The 26,057-nt window shown below is 46.4% G+C and overlaps 1 protein-coding gene across 5 annotated transcripts; it reads left to right on the top strand.

Annotated features, from left to right (window-relative positions):
- The first annotated feature begins 677 nt into the window (after positions 1 to 677).
- On the top strand, positions 678 to 24,582 carry IST1 (IST1 factor associated with ESCRT-III). 5 transcript variants are annotated; one of them, XM_038753475.1, is made up of 10 exons: positions 678 to 732; positions 13,620 to 13,719; positions 14,574 to 14,754; positions 15,299 to 15,386; positions 15,611 to 15,694; positions 17,448 to 17,558; positions 17,899 to 18,096; positions 18,868 to 18,960; positions 22,256 to 22,262; positions 22,875 to 24,582. In XM_038753475.1, exons 2-10 carry the CDS (start codon positions 13,632 to 13,634, stop codon positions 23,072 to 23,074), a joined length of 1,050 nt encoding a protein of 349 aa, XP_038609403.1. In that variant the 5' UTR covers positions 678 to 732; positions 13,620 to 13,631; the 3' UTR covers positions 23,075 to 24,582. The 5 variants fall into 5 exon arrangements, with proteins under 5 accessions (XP_038609403.1, XP_038609400.1, XP_038609404.1 ...); XM_038753472.1 differs by having other exon boundaries at positions 22,211 to 22,262; XM_038753473.1 differs by lacking the exon at positions 678 to 732 and adding an exon at positions 759 to 872 and having other exon boundaries at positions 22,211 to 22,262.
- The last annotated feature ends 1,475 nt before the right edge of the window (positions 24,583 to 26,057 follow it).

Genomic DNA, 26,057 nt, shown 5'->3' with positions numbered 1-26,057 from the left:
CCCAGTAAGCGCTCAGTAAATACGATTGAATGAATGAATAAATGCCATCATTATTATTAGTTATTATGTGTTGCCAACTTGTACTTCCCCAGCGCTTAGTCCAGTGTTCTGCACACAGTACTCCCTTCCCCACAGCACCTGTATATATGTATATATGTTTGTACATATTTTTTTACTCTATTTAATTTATTTGTACATATCTATTCTATTTATTTTATTTTGTTAGTATGTTTGGTTTTGTTCTCTGTCTCCCCCTTTTAGACTGTGAGCCCACTGTTGGGTAGGGACTGACTCTAGATGTTGCCAACTTGGACTTCCCAAGCGCTTAGTACAGTGCTCTGCACCCAGTAAGCGCTCAATAAATACGATTGATGATGATGATGATGAGTAGGCGCTCAATCAATACGACTGAATGAATGAATGACGCTTCCCACAGGCGTGACACAACCGCGTCACCTTTGGTGACGCCTTTTTTCCCTCAGAAAGAAGAAGGTTCCGCTGGAGGAAGTAGGCGGCTCCACTCTCCTCAGAAAGAAGAAGCTTCCGCTGTGAAAAGTAGTTCCTGTTGCCGCTAAGGGCCAACGGGAGGGGGCGGGGCCGGGCGGACGGAAACGTTTCAAGGAGGGCGGGGCCCGATGGATCCCTCCGCCGGCGCTAGCTGTGCTGAAGCCAAGGGGACGCCATTTTGGATAGTGGCCCGCCGCCATCGCCTTGGGTTGAATTTGCTTCCCGGTGAGTGGCCTTCACGGGGTTTGGAGGTGGTGATCCTCCCTCTTGGGTGCGGGGCTGGGGACGGACCGGACCAAACCGGACCAAACCGGATCAAACCGGACCAAACCAGAGCAGAGGGCCTAACTACCACCAGAGCCTGGGTGAGGAGACGCCCCGAGGGCTGCCGGGAGTCGGGCCGGTTCAGGCCGGTCCTGTCAGCGACGCCCAGGCCCCGGGGAGCCGCCCCTCTTTGGGCCGACACTAATAATAATGGCATTTATTAAGCGCTTACTAGGTGCTAAAGCCCTGTTCTAAGCGCTGGGGAGGTTCCAAGGTGATCAGGTTGGCCCACAGGGCGCTCACAGTCTTCACCCCCATTTTACAGATGAGGGAACTGAGGCTCAGAGAAGTGAAGTGACTTGCCCAAGGTCACACAGCGGATAGGTGGCGGACAAGGCCGTTCGCAGCCTTTCCTGACAAGAACCCGGGCTTGGCAGTCATTCATTCAGTCGTATTTACTGAGGAAGTATTTGCTTCCTCCCTTCAAGGCCCTACTGAGAGCTCACCTCCTCCAGGAGGCCTTCCCAGACTGAGCCCCTTCCTTCCTCTCCCCCTCGTCCCCCTCTCCATCCCCCCATCTTACCTCCTTCCCTTCCCCACAGCACCTGTATATATGTATATATGGTTGTACATATTTATTCCTTTATTTATTTATTTATTTTGCTTGTACATTTCTATGCTATTTATTTTATTTTGTTGGTATGTTTGGTTTTGTTCTCTGTCTCCCCCTTTTAGACTGTGAGCCCACTGTTGGGTAGGGACTGTCTCTATGTGTTGCTAATTTGTACTTCCCAAGCGCTTAGTACAGTGCTCTGCACATAGTAAGCGCTCAATAAATACGATTGATTGATTGATTGAGCGCTTACTGTGTCCAGAGCACTGGACTAAGCGCTTGGGAAGGACAGGTTGGCAACATATTCATTCATTCGTTCAGTCGTATTTACTGAGCGCTTACTGTGTGCAGAGCACTGGACTAAGCACTGGGGAAGTACAAGTTGGCACATATAATAATAAGGATGGCATTTATTTATTCATTCAGTCGTATTTATTGAGCGCTTACTGTGTGCAGAGCACTGGACTAAGCGCTTGGGAAGTCCAAGTTGGCAACATATTCATTCGTTCAATCGTATTTACTGAGCGGTTACTGTGTGCAGAGCACTGGACTAAGCGCTTGGGAAGGACAAGTTGGCAACATATAATAATAATAGCATTTTTTCATTCATTCAGTCGTATTTATTGAGCGCTTACTGTGTGCAGAGCACTGGACTAAGCGCTTGGGAAGTCCAAGTTGGCAACATATTCATTCATTCAATCGTATTGACAGAGCGCTTACTGTGTCCAGAGCACTGGACTAAGCGCTTGGGAAGGACAGGTTGGCAACATATAATAATAATAATGGCATTTATTCATTCATTCAATCGTATTAACTGAGCGCTTACTGTGTGCAGAGCACTGGACTAAGCGCTTGGGAAGGACAAGTTGGCAACATATTCATTCATTCAATCGTATTTACTGAGCGCTTACTGTGTCCAGAGCCCTGGACTAAGCGCTTGGGAAGGACAAGTTGGCAACATATAGTAATAATAATGGCATTTATTCATTCATTCAGTCGTATTTATTGAGCGCTTACTGTGTGCAGAGCACTGGACTAAGCGCTTGGGAAGGACAGGTTGGCAACATATTCATTCATTCAATCGTATTTACTGAGAGCTTACTGTGTGCAGAGCACTAGACTAAGCGCTTGGGAAGGACAAGTTGGCAACATATAATAATAACATTTATTCATTCATTCAATCGTATTGAGCGCTTACTGTGTGCAGAGCACTGGACTAACGCTTGGGAAGTACAAGTTGGCAATATATTCATTCATTCGTTCAATCGTATTTGTTAAGCACTTACTGTGTGCAGAGCACTGGACTAAGCGCTTGGGAAGTACAAGTTGGCAACATAATAATAATAATAATAATGGCATTCATTCATTCAATCGTATTTATTGAGCGCTTACTGTGTGCAGAGCACTGGACTAAGTGCTTGGGAAGGACAAGTTGGCAACATATTCATTCATTCATTCAATCGTATTTACTCAGCGCTGACTGTGTGCAGAGCACTGGACTAAGCGCTTGGGAAGGACAAATTGGCAACATATAATAATAATAATAATAATAATAGCATTTATTCATTAGTTCAATCGTATTTATTGAGCGCTTACTGCGTCCAGAGCACTGGACTAAGCGCTTGGGAAGGACAAATTGGCAACATATAATAATAATAATAATGATGGCATTTATTCATTCATTCAATCGTATTTACTGAGCGCTTACTGTGTGCAGAGCACTGGACTAAGCACTTGGGAAGTACAAGTTGGCAACATATAATAATAATAATAATGATGATGGCATTTATTCATTCATTCAATCGTATTTATTGAGCGCTGACTGTGCAGAGCACTGGACTAAGCGCTTGGGAAGGACAAGTTGGCAACATATTCATTCATTCGTTCAGTCGTATTGAGCGCTGACTGTGCAGAGCACTGGACTAAGCACTTGGGAAGGACAAGTTGGCAACATATAATAATAATAATAATGATGGCATTTATTCATTCATTCAATCGTATTTATTGAGCGCTGACTGTGCAGAGCACTGGACTAAGCGCTTGGGAAGGACAAGTTGGCAACATATTCATTCATTCGTTCAGTCGTATTGAGCGCTGACTGTGCAGAGCACTGGACTAAGCACTTGGGAAGGACAAATTGGCAACATATAATAATAATAATAATGATGGCATTTATTCATTCATTCAATCGTATTTACTGAGCGCTTACTGTGTGCAGAGCACTGGACTAAGCACTTGGGAAGTACAAGTTGGCAACATATAATAATAATAATAATGATGATGGCATTTATTCATTCATTCAATCGTATTTATTGAGCGCTGACTGCAGAGCACTGGACTAAGCGCTTGGGAAGGACAAGTTGGCAACATATTCATTCATTCGTTCAGTCGTATTGAGCGCTGACTGTGCAGAGCACTGGACTAAGCACTTGGGAAGTACAAGTTGGCAACATATAATAACAATGATGGCAGTTCATTCATTCATTCAATCGTATTTATTGAGCGCTTACTGTGTGTAGAGCACTGGACTAAGCGCTTGGGAAGTACAAGTTGGCAGCATATAATAATAATAATGATGGCATTTATTCATTCAATCGTATTTGAGTGCTTACTGTGTGCAGAGCACTGGACTAAACGCTTGGGAAATACAAGTTCATTCAGTCATTCATTCAATCGTATTGAGCGCTTGCCGTGTGCAGAGCACTGGACTAAGCGCTTGGGAAGGACAAGTTGGCAACATAATAACAATAATAATAATGATGGCATTTATTCATTCAGTCATATTTATTGAGCGCTTACTGTGTGCAGAGCACTGGACTAAGCGCTTGGGAAGTACAAGTTGGCAACATAATAATAATAATAATGATGGCATTTATTCAGTCAGTCAGTCAGTCGTATTTACTGAGCACTTACTGTGTGCAGAGCACTGGACTAAGCGCTTGGAAAGTACAAGTTGGCAGCATATTCATTCATTCAGTCGTATTTATTGAGTGCTGACTGTGTGCAGAGCACTGGACTAAGCGCTTGGGAAGTACAAGTTGGCAACATATTCAATGGTATTTATTGAGCGCTTACTGTGTGTAGAGCACTGGACTAAGCGCTTGGGAAGTACTAGTTGGCAACATATAGAGACGGTCCCTACCCAACAGTGGGCTCACAGTCTAGAAGATCGTGGGTTCTAATCCTGGCTCCGCCACTTGTCGGCTGGGGGACTTTGGGCAAGTCACTTCACTGTGCCTCAGTTCCCTCATCTGTAAAATGGGGATCAAGGCTGTGAACCCCACTGTGGGATAACCTGATCATCTTGTATAATAATAATGATGATGATGGCATCTAGTAAGCGCTTACTATGTGCAAAGCACTGTTCTAAGCGCTGGGGAGGTCACAAGGTGATCAGGCTGTCCCACGTGGGGCTCACAGTCTTCACCCCCGTTTTACAGATGAGGTAACTGAGGCACAGAGAAGTTAAGTGACTTGCCCAAAGTCACCCAGCTGACAATTGGCAGAGCCAGGATTTGAACCCATGACGTCTGACTCCAAAGCCGGGTCTCTTTCCAGTAAGCCACGCTGCTTCTCACAGCCACGCTTAGAACAGTGCTCGGCACAGCAAGCCCCTAACAAATAATAATAATGGCATTTATTAAGCGCTTCTTATGTGCAAAGTACTGTTCTAAGCACTGAACAAATGCCATTATTATTATCCTTATTATTCTGGCCCGCGGCGGGACCCTCGCAGGTGGGTGCCACCCCGGAGGCTCCCCATAGCTTCCAACCTTCGGCTTTGAGAAGCAGCGGGACAACCTGATTACCTTGTGTCTACCCCAGTGCTTAGTGGAGTGGTTGGCACATAGTGAGCGCTTAAATACCAGCATTATTATTATTTGAAGACATTGGAAGCCACCCCCGATGCCGGCCCAGCAGGAAATTCGGCAGTGACCCATGGAAAGTGAGAGGTAGGGCCCCTGGGGCCCCCGCCCGGCCCAGGAATCCCGGCTTTGGGGGTGGGGGAGCCCACAATTATCTCTGTCCGTCTTCCTTCCGTCTCCCTCTTAAACTGTAAACTCGTGTGGGCCGGGATCGGGTCCGCCAACTCTGTTGCAGTGCTCTCTCTCCCAAGCGCTTAGGACAATGCGCTGCCCGTAGTAAGCATGCTTCTGCAAATATCTGTAATTTTGTTTATTTGTATCGATGGCTGTCCCCCCCCCCCCCCCCCACTCCAGACTTTGAGCTCGTCGTGGACAGAGAATGTCACCATTTATTGCTGCATAGTACTTTCCCAAGCGCTCAGTACAGTGCTCTGCGCGCAGTCAGTGCTCAGTAAATATGATTGAACGAATGGAAGGTAATCAGGTTGTCCCACGTGGGGTTCACAGTCTCAGTCCCCGTTTTACAGATGTGGTAACTGAGGCACAGAGAAGTGAAGTGGTTTGCCTAAGGTCACACAGCAGACAACCCCTCCCCATCACCCCGACTTGCTCCCTTTGCTCTACCCCCATCCCACAGCACTTGGGTATATATGTACGTATCAGTAATTCTGTTTATTTACACTAATGCCTGTTTACTTGTTTTGATGTGTTATGTATCTATAATTCTATTTATATTGATGCTATTGATGCCTGTTTACTTGTTTTGATGTATATGTACCTATAATTCTATTTATATTGATGCTATTGATGCCTGTTTACTTGTTTTAATGTATGTATCTATAATTCTATTTATATTGATGCTGTTGATGCCTGTTTATTTGTTTTGATATGTCTCCCCCCTTCTAGACCTTAAGCCCATTTTGGGCAGGGATTGTCTCTGTTGCTGAGTGCTTAATACAGTGCTCTGCACACAGTAACACTCAGTAAATATAATTGCATGAATGAATGACAGGTGGCAGATGCGGGATTAGAACCCATGTCCTTTGACTCCCAAACCCGTGCTCTTTCCACTAAGCCATGCTGCTTCTCAACGAAAAGCACTGTGGCCTAGTGGATAGAGCATGGGCTTCGGAGTCAGGAGGACTCCCGGCCCCGCCACTTGTCCGCTCTGTGACCTTAGGCAAGTCACTTAATTTTTCTGTGCCTCAGTTACCTCATCCATAAAACGGGGATTAAGACTGAGCCCCACGTGGGACGGGGACTGTATCCAACCTATCTTGCATCTGCCCCAGCACTTACTTAAAACAGTGCCTGGCACATAGTGAGCACTTTAACAAATGCCATTTAAGGAAGAAAAAAGGTTGGACAAATTTCAGGGAGTAGGGGGTGATCTACGATATTGAAGGCAGTTGAGGGGTCTAAAAGGATTAGGATGGAGTAGAGTCCTTCAGATTTGATCAGAAGAAGGTCATGGGTTACCTTAGGGTTGTTGCTGTGGAATGAAGGGGGCTGAAACTAGACTGAATTGGGGAGGAGAGGAAGTGGGGCAATGGGTATGAACAACTCTCAAGAAATTTGGAGAGGAATGGAAGGAGGGAGGTGGGGTGATTAACTGGAGGGAGCTGTGGGGGTCAAGGGAGAGTTTTTTTAAGGTTAGGGGACACGTTTGCATGTTTGAAAGGAGTGGGAAAGAAGCCATTGGAAAGCGAGCCGTTGAAGATGACAGTCAAGGAGGGAAGAAGGAAGAGGACAAGTGTTTTAATAAGGTGTGAAGGGATGAGGTCAGAAACAGGTGGAGGGGGTAGGTTTTGAGAGGAGGGAAGAGGTACTAATAACCACAGCCTGCTATAAATTACCTGTAAACCTTCAGTACTTTTACAAGTGGTATTTCTAATGCTTAGTGAACCTTGCATTGATGTGCACCACCTGCAAGCACTCAACTATTTCTTCTTTCATTCATTCAATTATATTTATGAAGCGCGTACTGTGTGCAGAGCACCGTACTAAGCGCTTGGACATTGCATCACATTCTGACATTGCGTTGCATTCTATCACATCCCTTAATTTCCCTGACTGCACTCTGTCCAAAATACATGGTTAAGACACATGTGGAAGACCCAAATGTACCACGAAATTGGTAATGGTCTTGAATTATATGCTGCATCTTCTTTTGACAGAAATTAGCAGATTTAGTAAGATTAGCTGTTTTCTCAGACCTGCTCTGGTTTTATCTAGTGCTACTGTGAGCACCTGGGGCAGGCAAGGGGCAGAGCATTGAAGGGAGCAGGGTGATGAGGAAAGAAAAAAGATGAAATGGTGTGGCAGCTACAAAGACTGGCCCTAAGGGGGTTCTACCGCCACCCCAATTATAGCACCCACTGTGACTTAGTTCAACGATAATGATAGTATTCGTTAAGCGCTCAGCACTATTCTAAGTGCTGGGGTAGATACGAGCTAGATACAATTTGGACACAGTCCCTGTCCCATGTGGGACTCATCCCCGTTTCACAGACGAAGGATCTGAGGCACAGAGATGTGAAGCGACTTGCCCAAGGTCACACAGCAGACAAGTGGTGGAGCTGGGTTTAGAACCCAGGTCCTTTTGACTCCCAGCCCCAGGCTCTGTCCATCAGGCTGAACCTAAGGAATGAGGTGGGCGACACAAGGGTCATCCTCACTGAACTTTGGGACTGGGGGGCAAGAGAAACCTCTGGCTTGCCCCTGGAGCCTAGGCAGGAGGAGAGGAGTGTCGCAGGTGCCGAGGTCAGTCCAGGAAGTCGTGGTCTGCTGAGAAAGGGACCTAACATCGTGGCTGCACTTTCAGCTGTGGATACTGGCCTTGTCTGAAAAGCTGTGGGAACAGAGTTTTGCCATGATTTTCACACGCCCTGTGCCTATGCTCCTAGGAGAAGGGGAAGGCCCACGGTGTCAGAGGCCGAGGGGGTTCAAGGAAGATTAGGATGGAGTAGAATCCATTAGACTTGGTGATGAGGTCATGGGTGACTTTGGAGAGAACAGCTTTGGTGAAATGGGAGGCAGAATGGACACCGGATTGTAGAAGGTCGAGGGGGGATTTGGAGGAGTGTGGACAGAAATGAGATGAGAGAGACGGAGTGGTAGCTGAATGGCGCCTTGGGGTTGAGAGAGGTTTTTTAGCAAATGGAACACGTGGGCTATGTTTTGAAAGCAGAGGGGAAGGAGTCCTCAGACTGAACACTTGGAGATGATGGTCAAGGAGGGGAGAAGAATGGGTGCACACATAAGATGCGAAGGAATAGGGTCAGAGGCTCAAATTGAGGTCATAGATTTCCAAAGCGGACGAGAGCTCTCATGAGAGATGGCCAGGAAGGGAGAGGGGCTGGGGAGGTGAGGAGGAGATATGGGGAAATTTTGCACCTCATGGTTCCGATTTTGTCATCGAAGTAGTAAGTCAAGTCCCCAGAAGTGAGGGGGGAGCGGAGCATGGGGGTATTAAATAGGGAGTTAAAAGTCAGGAATAGTTGGTTTGGTCATCGTCAATCATATTTATTGAGCGCTTACTGTGTGCAGAGCACTGTACTAAGTGCTTGGGAAGTACAAATTGGCAACATATAGAGACAGTCCCTGCCCAACAGTGGGCTCACAGTGGGCATGGGACTCAGTAAAAGGAGAGGAATAAAAATAATAATAATGATGGTATTTGTTGGGCACTTGCTATGTGCAAAGCACTGTCCTAGGCACAGGGGGGATGCGGGGCGGTCAGGTTGTCCCACGTGGGGCTCACGGTCTTAATCCCCATTTTATAGATGAGGGAACAGAGGCTCAGGGAAGTGGAGTGACTTGCCCTAGGTCACACAGCTGACAGCTGGCATAGCCGGGATTCAAATTCAGCTCTGATGTGCATATAGCTATAATTCTATTTATTCTGACAGTTTTGACACCTGTCTGCATGTTCTGTTTCATTGTCTGCCTCCCCCTTCTAGACTGTGAGCCCATTGTTGGTTAGGGACCGTCTCTATATGTTGCCAACTTGTACTTCCCAAGCGCTTAGTACAGTGCTCTGCACACAGTAAGCTCTCAATAAATACGAATGAATGAATGTAGTGTTGTTCCGAGGAGAGTGCAGAGTTATGTAACAGGTAGGATGAATTTGAGATGGGTGAGGTCAGTCTGATGCTTGGATTTTTGTCAGCAGCGCTCCCCGGCACACCCACGTGAGCCGAGGCAGTGTCCTGTGGAGGTGATTCAGAGTTGGGGATTGGGGGTGTGAGATCAACGGAAAGGATACAACAACTGAGAGGGCAGAGTTGAAGGCCCAGATTTGGACGTCGAGAGAGAGAGAGATTAGGTAGGGAGTCCAAATGGGGCATGAAGGTCTGTGATTAGTAGTGGGGGTCAGGAGATCTGAGGTCTCTGGAAGGACAGGACTATTTTTTGTTTTTTTGAAATGGTATTTGTTTAGCAATTTGTTTTGCCAAGCACTGTACTAAGCGCTGGGGGAGATACAAGCTAATCAGTTTGGACACAGTCCATGTGCCCCATGGGGCTCACAGTAAGCGCTCAGTAAATGTGAATGAATGAATGACGGCTGGAAGGTAGATCATCAAGATTGTCACCATGGATATTGAAGTTCCTGAGTTTCAGGAGGGGGAAGAGGAAGACTGGGTCCATCCTGATAAACTTGTATCTACCTCAGCGCTTAGAACAATGCCTGACACATAGTATGTGCTTTGTTGGTATGTTTGGTTTTGTTCTCTGTCTCCCCCTTTTAGACTGTGAGCCCACTGTTGGGTAGGGACTGTCTCTATGTGTTGCCAATTTGTACTTCCCAAGCGCTTAGTACAGTGCTCTGCACATAGTAAGCGCTCAATAAGTACGATTGATTGATTGATTGATTGATGTGCTTAATGAATACCATTTAAAAAAAAAAAGAAAGAAGGGGAGTGGCATCCGCATCACTCAGAGGTGAGCCTCAGAGCAGCAGTAGAAGCAGCGTGGCCTTGTAGTCTAATCCCAGCTCTGCCTCTTGTCTGCTGTGTGACCGTGGGCAAGTCACTTGACTTCTCTGGGCCTCAGTTCCCTCAGCTGTAAAATGGGGGTTAAGACTGTGAGCCCCATGTGGGACAGGGACTGTGATCAACCTGATTTGCTTGTATCCACCCCAGCGCTTAGTGCAGTGCCTGGCCCATTGTAAGCGCTTTACGAATACCACAGTTATTCTTATGACAGTGACCAGTAATCGAAATGGGTGCCAGGGGCGGCTGACATGGGCTTTCAGAGGAAGAGAATGGGAGGGAGGGAGGGAGGGAGGTTGATGGCACAAAAGCAGCGCTGGGGAGGAAAAAGTAGGCCAACTTCTCCCCCAGTCCCATTGATTCTGGGGGAGCGGGCGAAGGTGAGAGCCCCTCGGGAGAGTGTGGCAGGGGAGACAGTATTCTGGAGAGTGAGTCAGGTTTCAGTGATGGCAACTAGGAGTTTATGGCCTTGTGAGACAAAGGGCAGAGTGTTTCCTGTAATCGTGCAGATGTATATTCCTACCCATCCCCACCAGTCTGAGCAGGCTATGCATGGGAACAACTGGAAAAGAAATGTTTCCTTCAGATACTTAAAAGAAACATCAGTAATCATCTTGTACATGAGAGCTGTTAATAATAATCATCATCAATCATATTTATTGAGCGCTTACTGTGTGCAGAGCACTGTACTAAGCGCTTGGGAAGTACAAGTTGGCAACATATAGAGACAGTCCCCCAATGGTGGCATTTATTAAGCGCTTACTATGTCCCAAGCACTGTTCGAAGCACTGGGGAGGTTACAAGGTGATCAGGTCATCCCATGGGGGGGGGCCTCACAGTCTTCATCCCCATTTTACAGATGAGGGAACTGAGGCACAGAGAAGTGAAGTGACTCGCCCAGAGTCACACAGCTGACAAGTGGCGGAGCCGGAATTTGAACCCACGACCTCTGACTCCAGAGCCCGGTCTCTTTCCACTTAGCCACGCTGCTAAATCATGGGATTGCAGCAACCGTGTCCACCAACTCTGTCGTGTTGCACTCCCACAAGCACTTAGTACCGTGTGCAGTTATTATTATTAATAATAATAATAATAATAATGATGGCATTTGTTAAGCGCTTACTATGTGCAAAGCACTGTTCTAAGCTGCTGGGGTGGATACAAGGTGATCAGGTTGTCCCACTTGGGGCTCACAGTCTTAATCCCCATTTTACAGATGAGGTAACTGAGGACCAGAGAAGTGAAGTGACTTGCCCAAAGTCACACAGCTGACAATTGGCGGAGCCGGGATTTGAACCCATGACCTCTGACTCCAAAGCCCGCACTCTTTCCGATGAGCCACGCTGCTTCTCTATTACGCATTATTACGCATCCAGTACATATCATCGATTGATTGATTTGAATGATTCCTTTATTAGAACCAAAAAGCTCCAGGATGTGGGTTCAAAAAAAAAAAATACGTAGGTTGTAGTGCTTTCCATTGGAGACTTCCATTCTGTAGCCCAAAGTAATGTTATTCCCTTGCTCCACTTGTTTATGTGTAACACTCTTGAGTTTGTCCTCCTTTTTTTCCCTTAACGTGAAGGACCTAGCCTTTTCCTTTGTTTCTGGACACAGAAAAGTTTTAAAGATCACGTAGAAAATCGATTGAAGGAGCTGAAAACTGTGTCCTGTCTGGAAATGGAATACTTTCTGTGAACATCTGTGAGTTTGCAGTGGTAGACACAGAATGGCCCACTCTAAACTGTGTTTTTATTTGAGTTTCTTCCGACTCCAGCTCTGAAACTCCAGGTAGATCATCTGTTCTGTACATAGTAAGCGCTTAATAAATGCCATCATCATCATCATCTGTTGTGGAATGATGATCCCAGGGCAGTTTTTCTTTTCCCTCACAACACACCTCTTTGTATACAAGGGGATACAAAGATAGCATGTGCTTTGTCTAGTCTTAGTTTGGGGCACCAGATTGTTCCCATGGGGAGAGGCCAAGGAAGTGAGAAATCTCGAAGAAGCTCCATATGACTCTCTTCTGATTTTGTCTGCTGGGTTTCTCCTTTAGTATTTGGGAAAAGAGAAAGACTCTGAAACTTCTCCCGGTCTGAGCTCTGTTTTGGTTGTTTGTTGTTTTCTTTCAGAGCGTACCCGATCCGGTCTAAGTTCTTTCTTCCAATGACCTAATCAGAGCAGTATTCAGTGCTCTCTCGTCTTGTAGTTCGAGAAGAAGGTGCCCTAAAAAAGAAGAGGAGTTCTAAATTAGCTAAATTGCATATTTTGCCTGAGGAGGAAAGATTATTATTAGCAATCTCAGTTCAGTAGAGTGCGTGATGAAGAGACTATTAGAAATGGCTCCATAATAATAATGCATTGTAATTAGGGTATTTGTTAAGTGCTTAACTCTTTGTCAAGCATGGAGAAGCAGCATGGCGTAGAGGATAGAGCACGGGTTTGGGAGTTAGAAGGTCATAGGTTCTAATCCTGGTTATGCCACTTGTCTGCTGTGTGACCTTGGGCCAGTCACTTCACTTCTCTGGGCCTCAGTTATCTCATTTGTAAAACGGGGATTGAGACTGTGAACCCCACTTGGGACAGGGACTGTGTCCAACCTGATTTGCTTGCCCAGCGCTTAGTACAGTGTCTGGCACATAGTAAGCACTTAACAAATACCATCACTGTTATAATTCAAAGTGCTGGGGTAGTTACAAGTTAATCAGGTGTAAACATCGTCATTACTATTACTCTAAAGTGTCGGCGTAGATACAAGTTAATCAGGTGTAATGAAGTTGGATGGAAATTTTCAGCTGATTTTTGTTCTTTCTATGATACCCAGGATCCCATGTTAATGTCTCACAAATTACAAACCCTTCTGCAGCTGTACTAGAGGGGCTTGTTTTAGGGAGCGTGTTTGCACTAGTTGCGGTAATCATGTCTGAGGAGTTATCTTTTGTCGTATCCAGTACCTTTCTGGGATTTAGGGACAAAGTAATTGTCGTTTATAATAGTACTTGTAACCTTGTCCATCTATATTGTGGCAGAAAGTCATGATCATCAAATAACACTTCAAATATTTTGACAGAAAAGAAATGGGAAACTGGGTAGGCGGAATGTGCCTGGGGCTGGGTTTACTTTATGAGCATTTTAAGGCTAACGTTTTATGGTATGTTGACAGCTTCTTACGCGTGACGTCTTTGGAGTAAAATGTCATCGGAGCAATGAGTGATGGTAACTCGGTGGAAAAATGCACTAGATTTACTGCTCCGTTTTTTAGTTAGGGTCCTCTTGCCCTTGTAACTAGGGTCAATTCCCATACTTCTGGAATATTGGTCCTCTGAGGAAGGCCGGGTTGTTTTACTGGGCTTCCCGCCTTTTTCTCCACAGGCATTCTCCATCATGCTGGGCTCCGGCTTCAAAGCCGAGCGCTTACGAGTCAACCTGCGGCTGGTTATCAATCGCCTTAAACTGCTGGAGAAAAAGAAAAGTGAGTACTGCAGGGGAGGTTGGGCGAGTGACCAAACTATAGTACGTTTGCCAGTTCAGAGCTTTGGTCTCACCTGCTAGATTGCAGGCTCCTTGGAGGAAGGGACTGCGTTTTTCACCTTTTTGGTATGTTCTCCAAGCACCCCAGATACTGGATACTGCACCATAGGAGCTTGATAAATGTAGCCGATACTGATACCCCTGGGACCCCATCGCTATCCTTTAGCTCAGTGGAGCGAGGGGCTTCAGGATGATAGGTATTCCAGGCAGAGTACAACGTTTCTGAGACTCAGAAGTACATTTCTAGACGCCTATTTCTCCGATGACACCAGAGCTGCATTCTCATGAAAACTTCCTTTAAGACAAGCTCACGCTGGAGTAATTCACCGGTTCCAATGCTGGGTGCATTTGCTCAAGCTGTTTCTGCAATAACACAGCACACGGAGCAGGGATTGTCACTCTTTGTTGCTGCATTGTACTTTCCCAAGCGTTTAGTACAGTGTACTGTGCACAGTAAGCGCTTAATATGATTGAAGGAATAAATGAACTCAGCCCCGACTAGACCTGCTCTGTTGACAGAATGTTACCTAAATCCGCTCTAAAATGTGAATTGAAAACAGGCATTATGACAGGAGTGTGGACTTTTGGGAGAGTGTTCGGTTCCCTGTGAGAGTCTGGTAAAGTCTTGATGATGGCATATAGTGCCGTGGGTTCAGTTGTTGATGGTGGTCATAGTGGTTTCTGCAGTGGGCACTAATGCCTAGCTGATTCCTAGTATGGCAGTAGCAAAATTACATCCCTTCCTCTTAGCTGTCGCCTAACTCATCACCGCGCCATGTTTGGTTTGCATTGCAGCCGAACTGGCCCAGAAAGCAAGAAAAGAGATTGCAGATTACCTGGCCGCGGGGAAGGACGAGCGGGCTCGGATCCGGGTGGAACACATCATCCGGGAAGATTATCTCGTGGAGGCCATGGAGATTCTGGAACTCTATTGTGACCTGCTCCTGGCTCGATTCGGCCTCATTCAGTCCATGAAGTAAATCACGTCATATTGTGGATTCGGGCTTCCTCCGGGGCTTTAATGAGAGGGGATTCTTGGAGTGAGAAGAAGTGGAATTAGGTTTCTTTCCATTATAGTGAGAAGGTTGGCTGGGCACTGTTTGAGAGTGTTTCGTATCACGGAACCGCAGCTCTACTCTAGGACTGATAGATTAGCTGAGTGGAAGAAGGCAGACCAGGGCCACCCGTGAGTTACCCAGAAGAGTGGAGATAAGAAGTTGAGAATTAGCAAGGCCTAATGGAAGGAGCACGGGCTGGAGAGTCAGAGAACCTGGGTTCTAATCCCGGCTCTGTCACTTGTCTGCTGTAGGACCTTGGTGAAGTCACTTAACTTCTCTGTGCGTCATCAGTAAAATGGGGATTCTGTTCCTGTCTCCCTTCTACTTAGACTGGTTGGGGGTCGGGGGTGTGTGTCCACGCTGATTATCTTGTCTCTACTCCAGTGTTTGGCACGTAGTGTAAGCACTTAACAAATACCATTATTATTATCTTTCAATATTATTTCTTTGCATTTTCCTTAGGGAACTAGACTCTGGTCTGGCTGAATCTGTGTCCACTCTGATCTGGGCAGCTCCTCGACTCCAATCCGAAGTGGCCGAGTTGAAAATAGTGAGTCCAATCCAAATGATGTTACGCTTCAGTAAGTGAGTACACGTGAGTGGTCTGCCCATGAATTGCATATTTTATGGAGGAACACTTGGTGTTTGAGGGCAGAAGGAGGTACTCTTGGGTACGACAGGCAGTGGAGCTGGGGGATTTGGGGCTCAGTGCAACACCTGGATTCCGTGTCTCTTCACTGTGGTGTTTTTTGACTGTTTTTTGTTTTCCTGTAGGTTGCAGATCAGCTGTGTGCCAAGTACAGCAAAGAATACGGCAAGCTTTGCAGAACTAATCAGATCGGAACTGTGAATGACAGGGTAAATGAGCCCACTTGTGAAAATCAAGCCGTAAGCAGAGCGATGCATCTGTAGCTCCTTGGGAACTCCTTTAGGTCATTCCCAAGGATTTGCTGGATTGGTCTGGCGTGCAATATTTCATTCATCCAATGATTTAATAGTATCCCCCTTTTAGACTGTGAGCCCACTGTTGGGTAGGGACTGTCTCTATATGTTGCCAACTTGTACTTCCCTAGCGCTTAGTACAGTGCTCTGCACACAGTAAGCGCTCAATAAATACGATTGATTGATTGATTATCTAAGGAACACCTACTGAAGGCTGATAGCACTGCACGAAGCACCGGGGAAAGAATACACTGAAAGAAAAGTTGGACATGGGCCCGTCTCATCATCTAAGAATAAAGGGTTGGATGCCCCTTTAGTTTTCGTGAGTGGGGTACTGAGGTTGTTTGGGAATCAGGGAATCAGGGTTGTAAGATCATGAGGTGTAATCCTGGCTCCGTCACCGGTCTGCTGTGTGATCTTGGGCAAGTCACTTCACTTCTCTGTGCCTCAGTTACCTCATGTAAAATGGGGATTGAGACTGTGAGCCCCACCTGGGACGGGGACTGTGACCAACTTGATTTGCTTGTATCTACCAGTGCCTGGCACAAAGGAAGTGCTTTACAAATATCATCATTATTATTGTTACTATTCTAGGCCTGGTTCTGCCTGTAGCTAATATGGGCAAGAATCATACATGCACTTGGCATTTTGTTGCACCCCTGCTTGTGTACTCATTCGTGGCAGGGAACACCCCTTCAAAATCCCCCCAGTTGCTCTCTAGGCTACCAAGGTGGCAGAGTTAAGTTCTTCTCGCCCCTTATTTTTTCATGACTCTGACGTGTTGCACATGACGATAGTAATGATGTTACATACCGTAGTTCAGTATTACATTACCATGCCCGTTTTATTCCTTACCCTGCCAACATAGGACCTGCCAGGAGAGTAACCTCAGATGGACTGGGGAGAAGGGAATCAGATAGATCAGGCAGCAGTTTAGATACTTTATCCTCAAACATTCGCTCTGCCACCTGTCTGGATCTCTGAAATAAGTTTATCCCCAAAATTGAAAGAATAAAGCTGATTTACAATATCTATTCATTGATGAACAGTTGTTAAATACGCTGAAGCTATGAAGGAGTAGGTAATAATAATAATAATAATAATAATGATGGCATTTGTTAAGCGCTTACTATGTGCAAAGCACTGTTCTAAGCGCTGGGGGGGATGCAAGGTGATCAGGTTGTCCCACGTGGGGCTCACAGTCTTAATCCCCATTTTACAGATGAGGTAACTGAGGCGCAGAGTAATAATAATAATAATAATTGTGTTTGAGCACAGACTATGTGCCAAACACTGCACTAAGCACTGAAGGTAGATATAGGAAAAATCAGGTGGGCACGGTCCCTGTTTGACCAAGGGCTCTCAAATCTCAGTAGGAGGGAGAACAGACATCAAATCCTCATTTTTGCAGATGAGGAAAAATGAGGCCCAGAAGTTAAATGACTTGTCCAAGGTCACACGGCAGGCAAGTAGCAGAGCTGGGATTAGAACCCACAAATCTTTGACCCCCCACCAAGCCTGCGCTCTTTCCTCTGGACCACCCAACATGTCCCTTCCATGCAAACACCCTTATCGATATGAAACTTGGTAGTATTCCTGTGCTTGAGTCTGTATTATGCCCGCTGATCAACGCACTTTAAGCCTCCTCTGGGCCTGCTGTGTCTTCCAGCTAATGCACAAGCTGAGTGTGGAAGCTCCACCCAAAATCTTGGTGGAGCGGTACCTGATTGAAATTGCCAAGAACTACAACGTGCCATATGAGCCTGACTCTGTTGTCATGGTGAGTAGCAGCGGGCCCTGGGTATAGGGGGATTGAGTCATTTAATTTAGATTTCTTCCCAGCAAGCGATAACATTCTGATTAATGGCTCCAGTTGAGAGAGTAGCTGGGACATTTGGGGAATGAACCTCCGCCTTAGATCGGCCAAAGATCGTGGCCATGGATCAGGAGCCCACCTTAATTCCCACTTGCTTTCACTTGAAACGAGAATTGAACGCATCGTGCTCTCTCTGATGGCGGGACGGGGAGGGTAGAAGCAACGGGAGGAGGAAAAAAAAGATTGTCTTGATCTACAGCTAAGATCTCTGGTGCAAAGACGTAGTCCCCTTCTCCTTTTTCAGGCAGAAGCTCCTGTTGGAGTTGAGGCAGATCTTATTGATGTTGGATTCACCGACGACGTGAAGAAAAGCGGCCATGGGAGAGGAGGAGGAGGTGGTGGTGGGTTTACAGCACCACTTGGACCTGATGGTACAGTGCCTATGCCTATGCCAATGCCGTCACCAAATTCTTCCTTCTCATACCCACCTCCAAAGGGACCGGTAAGTAATTCTGAACAAAGACTCTAGAGAACGGAATGGTTCTTTTTATGTCAGCACAGGGAATTCGTAGAAGACATGCAGAGAAAGAGGAATAAACACCTAGACTGAATCAGGTGTAGCTGCTTGTGGAACTGGGTGTTTGGGAAATAGCGTATTTTGAAATGAGGGGGAGCTGCCTTCGGTTCATTTATGGGTGATGAGAGGCACCTTAGGTTGCCAAGTAGTTAAAATTTTCAGTTTTCCTTTAAGGGGTGAGAAGAGCCTTTCCCTCCTTGTCAGGCAGCTCCTCTTTGAGAGTGGGAAGAAAGTAAGGAAAGGAGAGTTCTGTAACCTACATTTTTGAAGGAGTCCTGGGGGGGACCATTCAGAGAAACTTTAATAGAGCTAGAAAATGTGTGTCCCCTTCCAGCTCTTCTGTGTCTTGTTTTTCCTCCTCCCGTCCCCCGCCACCATCCACAACCCATCAGAAAGGGAGATGAGGTTGGAAAACTTCCTTCCTTCCAGGCTCGTACAGAGTTATGTTGGGTCACCTCTAACCGTAGGCCTGTTTTGAAATACTTCACTCTGGGACAGGAAGCAACACCCTCGAGTGATTTGCCAGGTCGGAGCAGAGCTCCTCGACTGTGGTATTTGCTAGTAATCTGACCTGGATGTGGCTCTTTACCTATGTGGATCCCAGGGTTTTAGGTCTTATTAACTCCAAGACCTGCATGCGGCCCCTCAGAGTTGCAAACGGAGTTGCCTCTGACGTCTGCCTTTCTCCTCTTGCAGTCGGATTTCAATGGATTGCCAATTGGGACTTATCAGGCTTTTCCCAATATTCATCCACCTCAGATACCTGCAACTCCCCCAACGTATGAATCTGTAAGTTCCTGAGCTTGCTCTATTCGCAGCAGAATGAGACTACCGTGAAGAGGGCAGAATATTGGCCAGAGGGAAGGCAACATTTTTTTCAAACCCTAGCACTAACGCTCTTCCTGCTTTTGGGCTGTCTTACTGCTTATCATCGCTCGGGATGGGTTAGTGATGGTGGTGGGCATCTTCTCTGCCTGTGGTCTAAGAACGGGAGAGGAAGCAAACTCCTAGGGGAACCTATAACCAGATTGGCCGGACAGAGGCATCCAGTCAATACACGCAGCTGGTGAAGTCTGTCTTGGATACAGGCATTTTTAAACAGTTTGACCCCTCAATGCTGACTAATAAAAATTCCAAACTTCAAGGACTCCAGATCCCTAGAGGTTTGTTGAAGACCATCTTTAGCTCACCCTCTTAATAAACTGAACTTTTTGTTGACTTGCCTATTCTGGGAATTAGTTTCTCATTTCAGGCTCTTTTGTGAAAGTTGGTAGCTTTTGTGTGAAACTCTCTTCTTTTCCATGCTGAGTCAGGTTGCTTAGGTCAGGGGGCTTCTCCTCTCTGCCTCACACTGTTACACACTGTGGTCCTCGTGACCTTGTCCGGGATGATGATGATGATGATAATAATGGTATTTGTTAAGCGCTTACTATACGCAGAGTACTGTTCTAAGCGCTGGGGAGGTTACAAGGTGATCAGGTTGTCCCACTGGGGGCTCACAGTTTTAGTCCCCATTTTACAGATGAGGTAACTGAGGCCCAGAGAAGTTAAGTGACTTGCCCAAAGTCCCACAGCTGACAGTTGGTGGAGCTGGGATTTGAACCCGTGACCTCTGACTCCAAAGCCCGGGCTCTTTCCACTGAGCCACGCTGCTTCTCCTCCCCACTTCCTGGCAGCCTCCTATCGAGTGACGTTGAGTAGTTGCTTGTCACCTTTGCCCATCAGACTGTGGTACACCGAAGATAATAATAATAATAATGGCATTTATCAAGCGCTTACTATGTGCAAAGCACTGTTCTAAGCGCTGGGGAGATTACAAGGTGTTCAGGTTGTCCCACATGGGGCTCACAGTCTTAATCCCCATTTTACAGATGAGGTACTGAGGCACGGAGAAGTGAAGTGACTTGCCCAAAGTCACACAGCTGACAATTGGGGGAGCCAGGGTTTGAACCCATGACCTCTGACTCCAAAGCCCGGGCTCTTTCCACTGAGCCACGCTGCTTCAGTTAGCAGTGGTTGGCGTGTACCATTCATTTGAGTGCAGCCCCTTGTTCCTAAGTTTTGCATGGGATTTTTTTCTTTGTTTAAAATGCAAAAGTGTGAATAGGTCTTCCATTTTCTTCCTTCTCCTATCAACGTCCTTTCTTTTAGGCAAACATTGGAGTAGGGAATAGGAAGGAACAGTATCTTCAGTGCATGAGGAGCTTATATACCATTTATACCTGGAGACCTCCATGTAGTATGCTTTTAATTTTCACCCCTTCCAGTCACTTTTATTTTCAGCTACTTCGCTGAAGTAGATCGGGCTTTCTTTCAGAAGTATCTCCAAGTGTACAGAGTTGGTGGGCACTTTGCCCCAAATTTTACACTAAAACACGCTTGATTTGGGGTGCTAAGAAATGGAAAGGTGTTTTGGTTTTTTTTTTTAATCCAGTCAAACTTTTCAGGTAGTCTTTAAAAATAGACAGTACCATTCTGTACAGCAGCATCCATTTGGCCCTAATACTTCCCCATGATGCGGAGTCGAGGCGGCAGAAGGAACGGATGTTAAGTAGTGGCTGCCAGGGGTGGGACTGGCTTACCTGGGTACCAGTTGGTCGGTGCCCACGCGGACTGATTTGGGCTGCACCGTGGCCCTGGGGGACAAGGTAAGGGATGGGACTGCCGGGAAGTGGCAAGGAAGCCTGGGCAAATGGCATCTGGATGTAGCGGAGCTACTTTTCCTCAAACACCCCTTCCTTTCCCACCCATTCCCAAGCTTTCGAACTGAGGAAGATGAGCATTTCCCCATCAGCTTTTCAGAGCTAGTCAGTCCGTGGTGACAGAAGGACCTCGTCATCAGGATCCTCCCTCCATTCTTCCAGCTCCCTGCTCCTCTTGCATTCAGTGTGCTGCCGTCCTTGTTGCATTACTCACTCGATGCCATTGTACTTCCCAAGCGCTTAGTACACCCAGACTGAGCCCCCTCCTTCCTCCTCCCCTCCTCCCCCTCGCCTTACCTCCTTCCCCTCCCCACAGCACCTGTGTATATGTATATATGTTTGTATGGATTTATTACTTTATTTTATTTGTACATATGTATTCTATTTTATTTTGTTAATATCTTTTGTTTTGTTGTCTGTCTCCCCCTTCTAGACTGTGAGCCCACTGTTGGGTAGGGACCATCTCTATATGTTGCCAACGTGTATTTCCCAAGCGCTTAGTACAGTGCTCTGCACATAGTAAGCGCTCAGTAAATACAATTGAATGAATGAATGCTCTGCACACAGTAAGAGCTCAAATGCAATTGAATGAATGAATGAATGGCGAGGGGGGAGGGAGAGAAAGAACATTCATTCATTCAGTCGTATTTATTGAGCCCTTACTGTGTGCAGAGCACTGAGAATGAACACAAACCACTAGCACTGTAAGGAAACCATTCACATAGGTTCTTAATCCTTAGTCTTCGTGACTGGACGGGGGCTCATCCATCGTTTGAAAGAAGCCTCCCTCATCATTGGCTCTTCTATTTCCCTCTCCCTCTTGTTCTAAGTTAGCTACGGGCACCCTTTAAGTGCTTTCTAAGATTTCTGTTCTTTTTGTTATCCCCATTATCAACATCTTTAGTTTCCCCATAAGCCTCTTCACTCCCGGGCCTAGCAAAGAGAAGATCTTACTGGTGCACTCCCCTCGCAAGCAAATTCTGTTTTCTTTTGATGAAAGCTGATCTGGGAGGTGGGCAACCTGAAAAATTTCACAAGCCCCCAGGCTGAAGTGTAAATGCTGCTTGTGAGTATTTAGCAGTAAGAGACTTCCTTTCTCCCGTGACATTTGGCCAAATGAGCTGGACGTAAATCCATCCAGTAGAGAGGAAATAGAGGAAGCCTTGGGCGTGGTGCATGAGTGACTCGGTTTCTCTCAAGCAGCATGGTGTTTTGCCTGGGAGTGAGCGGCTGCAAATTGAGGATACACTTTGGAGCAAATAATATATTTTCTGAGGTGGATGGGAGGAAGGGAAGGGCAGTTTTGCTATAATGTGGTAATAGGCTGTTTTTTCCAGGTTGATGACCTTAATCCTGATAAGAATGTCTCTTCTTCCGCACAGATTGTTGGTGAGTGGGTCAGACGGGGTTGGAAATCACAGCGCTTGTGAGTTGGTAGTGCCCAGTTCTTCGTGGACGCTAGTTTGTTTTTTGCTCTGAGACCACAGTTTTAGAACAGTCCACGGAATGAAAAATCAGATTCTGACCTAGCAGCGTGTTACCTGAGGAGAGGAGTGGGCAGTCAGAATGATCAGGTCACAGAGGGAGGGCCGAAGCAGGTTGCAGAGTAATGCTAGTTTAGCAAGAAGTCTGAGAGGACATAGTCAATTTTGGTGAGTGCTCCCCTTGCCTGAATGTCCATTTTCTTTTGGCTCCTCCAAGACACCCTTTCCTCTCAAAAAAGTGAAAATAGATGAAGATTAGCCAGTAATTGGAGAGGGTAGTGATTGCCTCTCTGGGGCATCTCATTGGTTCAAGTAGTCCAAGTTTTCATCAGTATTTTAACCAGATGTCCCTCTTCCCTCTATTTAAATCAATTCATCGTCTTTATTACTTTATTGTACTCTCCCAGGCGTTTAGTACCGTGCTCTGAGCGTAATGAGCTCTCAATAAATGCCGTGGATTGATTCTGTGGAAAGCGAGAGATCTGCCAGGCATAATAACCCCCTGCTATCTGCCTAGGTCCCGGGCCTAAACCCGAAGCCTCGGCCAAGCCGGTCCCGAGACCCGTGGATAACTATGACAACTTTGTGTTACCGGAATTGCCATCCGTTCCGGACACATTACCAACCGCGTCTACTGGCCCCCACACCTCTGCCTCTGAAGACATTGACTTTGATGATCTCTCCCGAAGATTTGAAGAGCTGAAAAAGAAAACATAAGGCTGCCTGACTGTGCGACTCCAGGGTCTGGGATTTGGGATTGAGCAGCTTTTCACCTGTAATGAAGATTTCCGTAGAATTCCCATTTCCTGTACTAACCGTCACTGAATTTTCTTTCTCTGAGCTCTCTTCCTGCTCTTCTTATACCAGATTCCGCTGCTTTCCTTCTCTCCGCTGCTCAGGAGAGACACACTAATGGAGACCCTCTAAGAAACACTGTCAGGTGTGGGATGCGCCGTGAAATGAGCTCTGTCTTTCTCCCGTGAGTGCGATTACAAGTTGTATCCATGTCAGCTCCAACTCCAGTGGGGTAAGGAAAAGGGAAAGCCCCCTAAGGGGAGTCAAAATGACCGGACACTGGGGAGAATGCCTAATTAAGCGGCTTACCCCTGTGTCCTGGGCCCAACCCCGCCCGTCCCCCTCACCCCACCAATCTGTGTATCAAGGAACATTATGGAGCGTGAGACACAAAGACACGGTGGATGTTTGCTCCCTCAGACTGGGGGTGGAGAAGAGCGCGAGAACGATGGAGCAAGCTGCGGTAACAAATAGTTCTTGAAAGCTGGGTGATTTCATTGCATATACACTCCTGGCTGCGGGACACTATTGCTTCTGGATCCAGTGGCAAAGTCTGAGTGGAACACGTGCGGCCTCTTCTAGATCTGCTGGATTCTCAGGGAGCCCTCTGTGGCCTTTTACAGCTTCATTTTGAGTGATTTCCTCTCACAGGAGGCCGGCCCTGGACATTCTCCCGTTTGGCCCACGGCACATTCAGTCCATTGCTCTGAAGCGCAACACCAGCTGAACAACTAAAGCCCCAGGACGGCTCAAGGCCGGAGTGGGAGCCCAGCCTGCCTTCGAACTCCCACTCCTGTCTTCCGGTAGGCTGAATGAGAGCCTTTGAAGTACCTAAGGTATTAGTCTAGATTATCTTTCGGAAACGCACCTGCCAATGTAGTCGTTTCTCTGGTTGACGTGGGCGGACAGACAGATAGGTCCTTGGCCAGTGCTACCCTCCCCGGGTGGGAAGGCTTCTCCTTCGGCAGATACGGCCGTGCCCCTCTTCGGTGTAACATACCTGTACATAACAATTTCAGACAGCTCTCCTGTCGCTCTTGGGTTGATTTGTAGAATTGGTTAGTGATTATTAATAAAAGAAAGGACTCGGAGCCCTTTTCTCCCAGCCGTTTGGTTATGACGTGGCAGACTGGGTGCCAGGGTGGAATTGGGAATTCTCAGCATCGGTGAGGGGTTGTCTAAGGGTGGAGGGGAAGGCTGGAACACCGCAATTCCAATAGACTGCGGAGTGGGGTTGGATGGAAAGGTTGGACGTACATCCTCAGCATTACGTGATGAGTACTATAGTGCGAGTTTTCCTTAACCTGGGGGTCTTCAGGAATGCGATCTCCATGCTGTCGGGGAACTGATTGTACTTAGATTTCAGCTTGACCAGCATCTTAGAGTAGCTTTTTGGTTCTGATTAAAGATTAGCGTTGATTCATTGAAAAGGGACTTTGGGACAGTGTGGTATTGTGTCACCTGACCATGCAAGTAGTTGGCTCTGGGCCTCTGGCCAGTGGGTGTTATTCTAACGGTCATTCTTGAATCAGTCATATTTATTGAGTGCTTATTCATTCAATCGTATTTATTGAGTGCTTAGTGTGCAGACCACTGTACTAAGCGCTTGGGAAGTACAATTCACATTATTGGGGTCAGAGCACTGTACTAAGCGCTTGGCAGAGAATCCAAATATAGGTCTATTCCCCTTTTTCTTCACCTTCCATCACCCTCTCTGTATATTTATTCAGTACCTTTGGTCATGTATGCCTTAGCGCTGAATCCTTCCAATGCCAGATCTTCCTACTAAGACCAAGCTCCTCTACGAGTAAGAAAATTGTGCAGCAGTGTTGCAGGGTTCTTTATTGAAACTTGCGGAATAGTAAGTACATAGATGCTTCTAAAATTCACCCACCAACCTCTGCCCCAAAATAAGACAGTAAATCAGTACATTAAAGTAATCAGTCAGAGGAAGAGGACATTCCCAGGAAGGACAGGTTCATATTTCCTCCTGAGCAGATTCATCCTTCTCTAAAACCTTTGTATCATTTCTCGCTGGCCTCTGAATTCCCAACAAACCGGAGAGCTTTTGCAGCAGCACCTCCGTCAACACTGCTTCCTTTAGTGCCTAGATGTGGTGGAAAGGGAGAATTTTAAAATTATTTCTAGTGTCCAAGCAGAAAGAATGAATGCAGAGTCATTTTTTTGTCGGAGTTGGGATGTTTGTCATGAATCCTGATTTGTTCAAAAACTGAGGGCCAACTGTGTGAAAAAAGGCATTAGAGAGCACTGAATTTAGCATGCTCTCTGTTACTATTACAAACGGTGTCTAAAAATCAATAAATCACTTTTTAATACTTAATTCAGTTACAGCATCAGATTCAGTCTTGTCATGAAGAACGGCCTACAGTATGCAAGATGTGAGATGTTTTTCCTTTCACCTATATAGATATTAATTTCTTGGCCCTTGGAAAATCATCATAACCAGGTTCTCCCTGTAACAGGTTAAGAGGTGATGCACCATACCAGTTTTTACCCAGGGCATTTCTTCCCAGAGTGGTTTAACCTCATTATACAGCGTTTCGCTTTCTCACCAAATTGGGGAATGACTTACCCCAGTGAGCCGTCTGTCAGTGCGGAAGGCCAGCAGAATGGCAGAAACAAAAAGCTTTATAACCACCAGCACCATCAGGACAGCAGTGGTGATAATCAAAAAGGAGCCTAGCACTGAGTCTAAGTTGATAACCTGGAGAGGTAAGAACAAAAAGACACGTCCAAGATTTGAAATTCGAGTGGTAGTTTACTTTTCCCTGCCGGGAAACATTAAGATGATACGTCACTCTTTGGAATTTGTTCGAAGCAATTTCAGATTCTGAACTAGGCCCAGAAGGACTTTAGTTTGTTCAGATTTTTCTCAGGAAGTGAT

This window comes from Tachyglossus aculeatus, chromosome 11 (genome assembly GCF_015852505.1).
Source record: "Tachyglossus aculeatus isolate mTacAcu1 chromosome 11, mTacAcu1.pri, whole genome shotgun sequence".
NCBI classification, from domain to species: Eukaryota; Metazoa; Chordata; class Mammalia; order Monotremata; family Tachyglossidae; genus Tachyglossus; species Tachyglossus aculeatus.
This window is presented reverse-complemented; position numbering and strand designations above follow the sequence as displayed.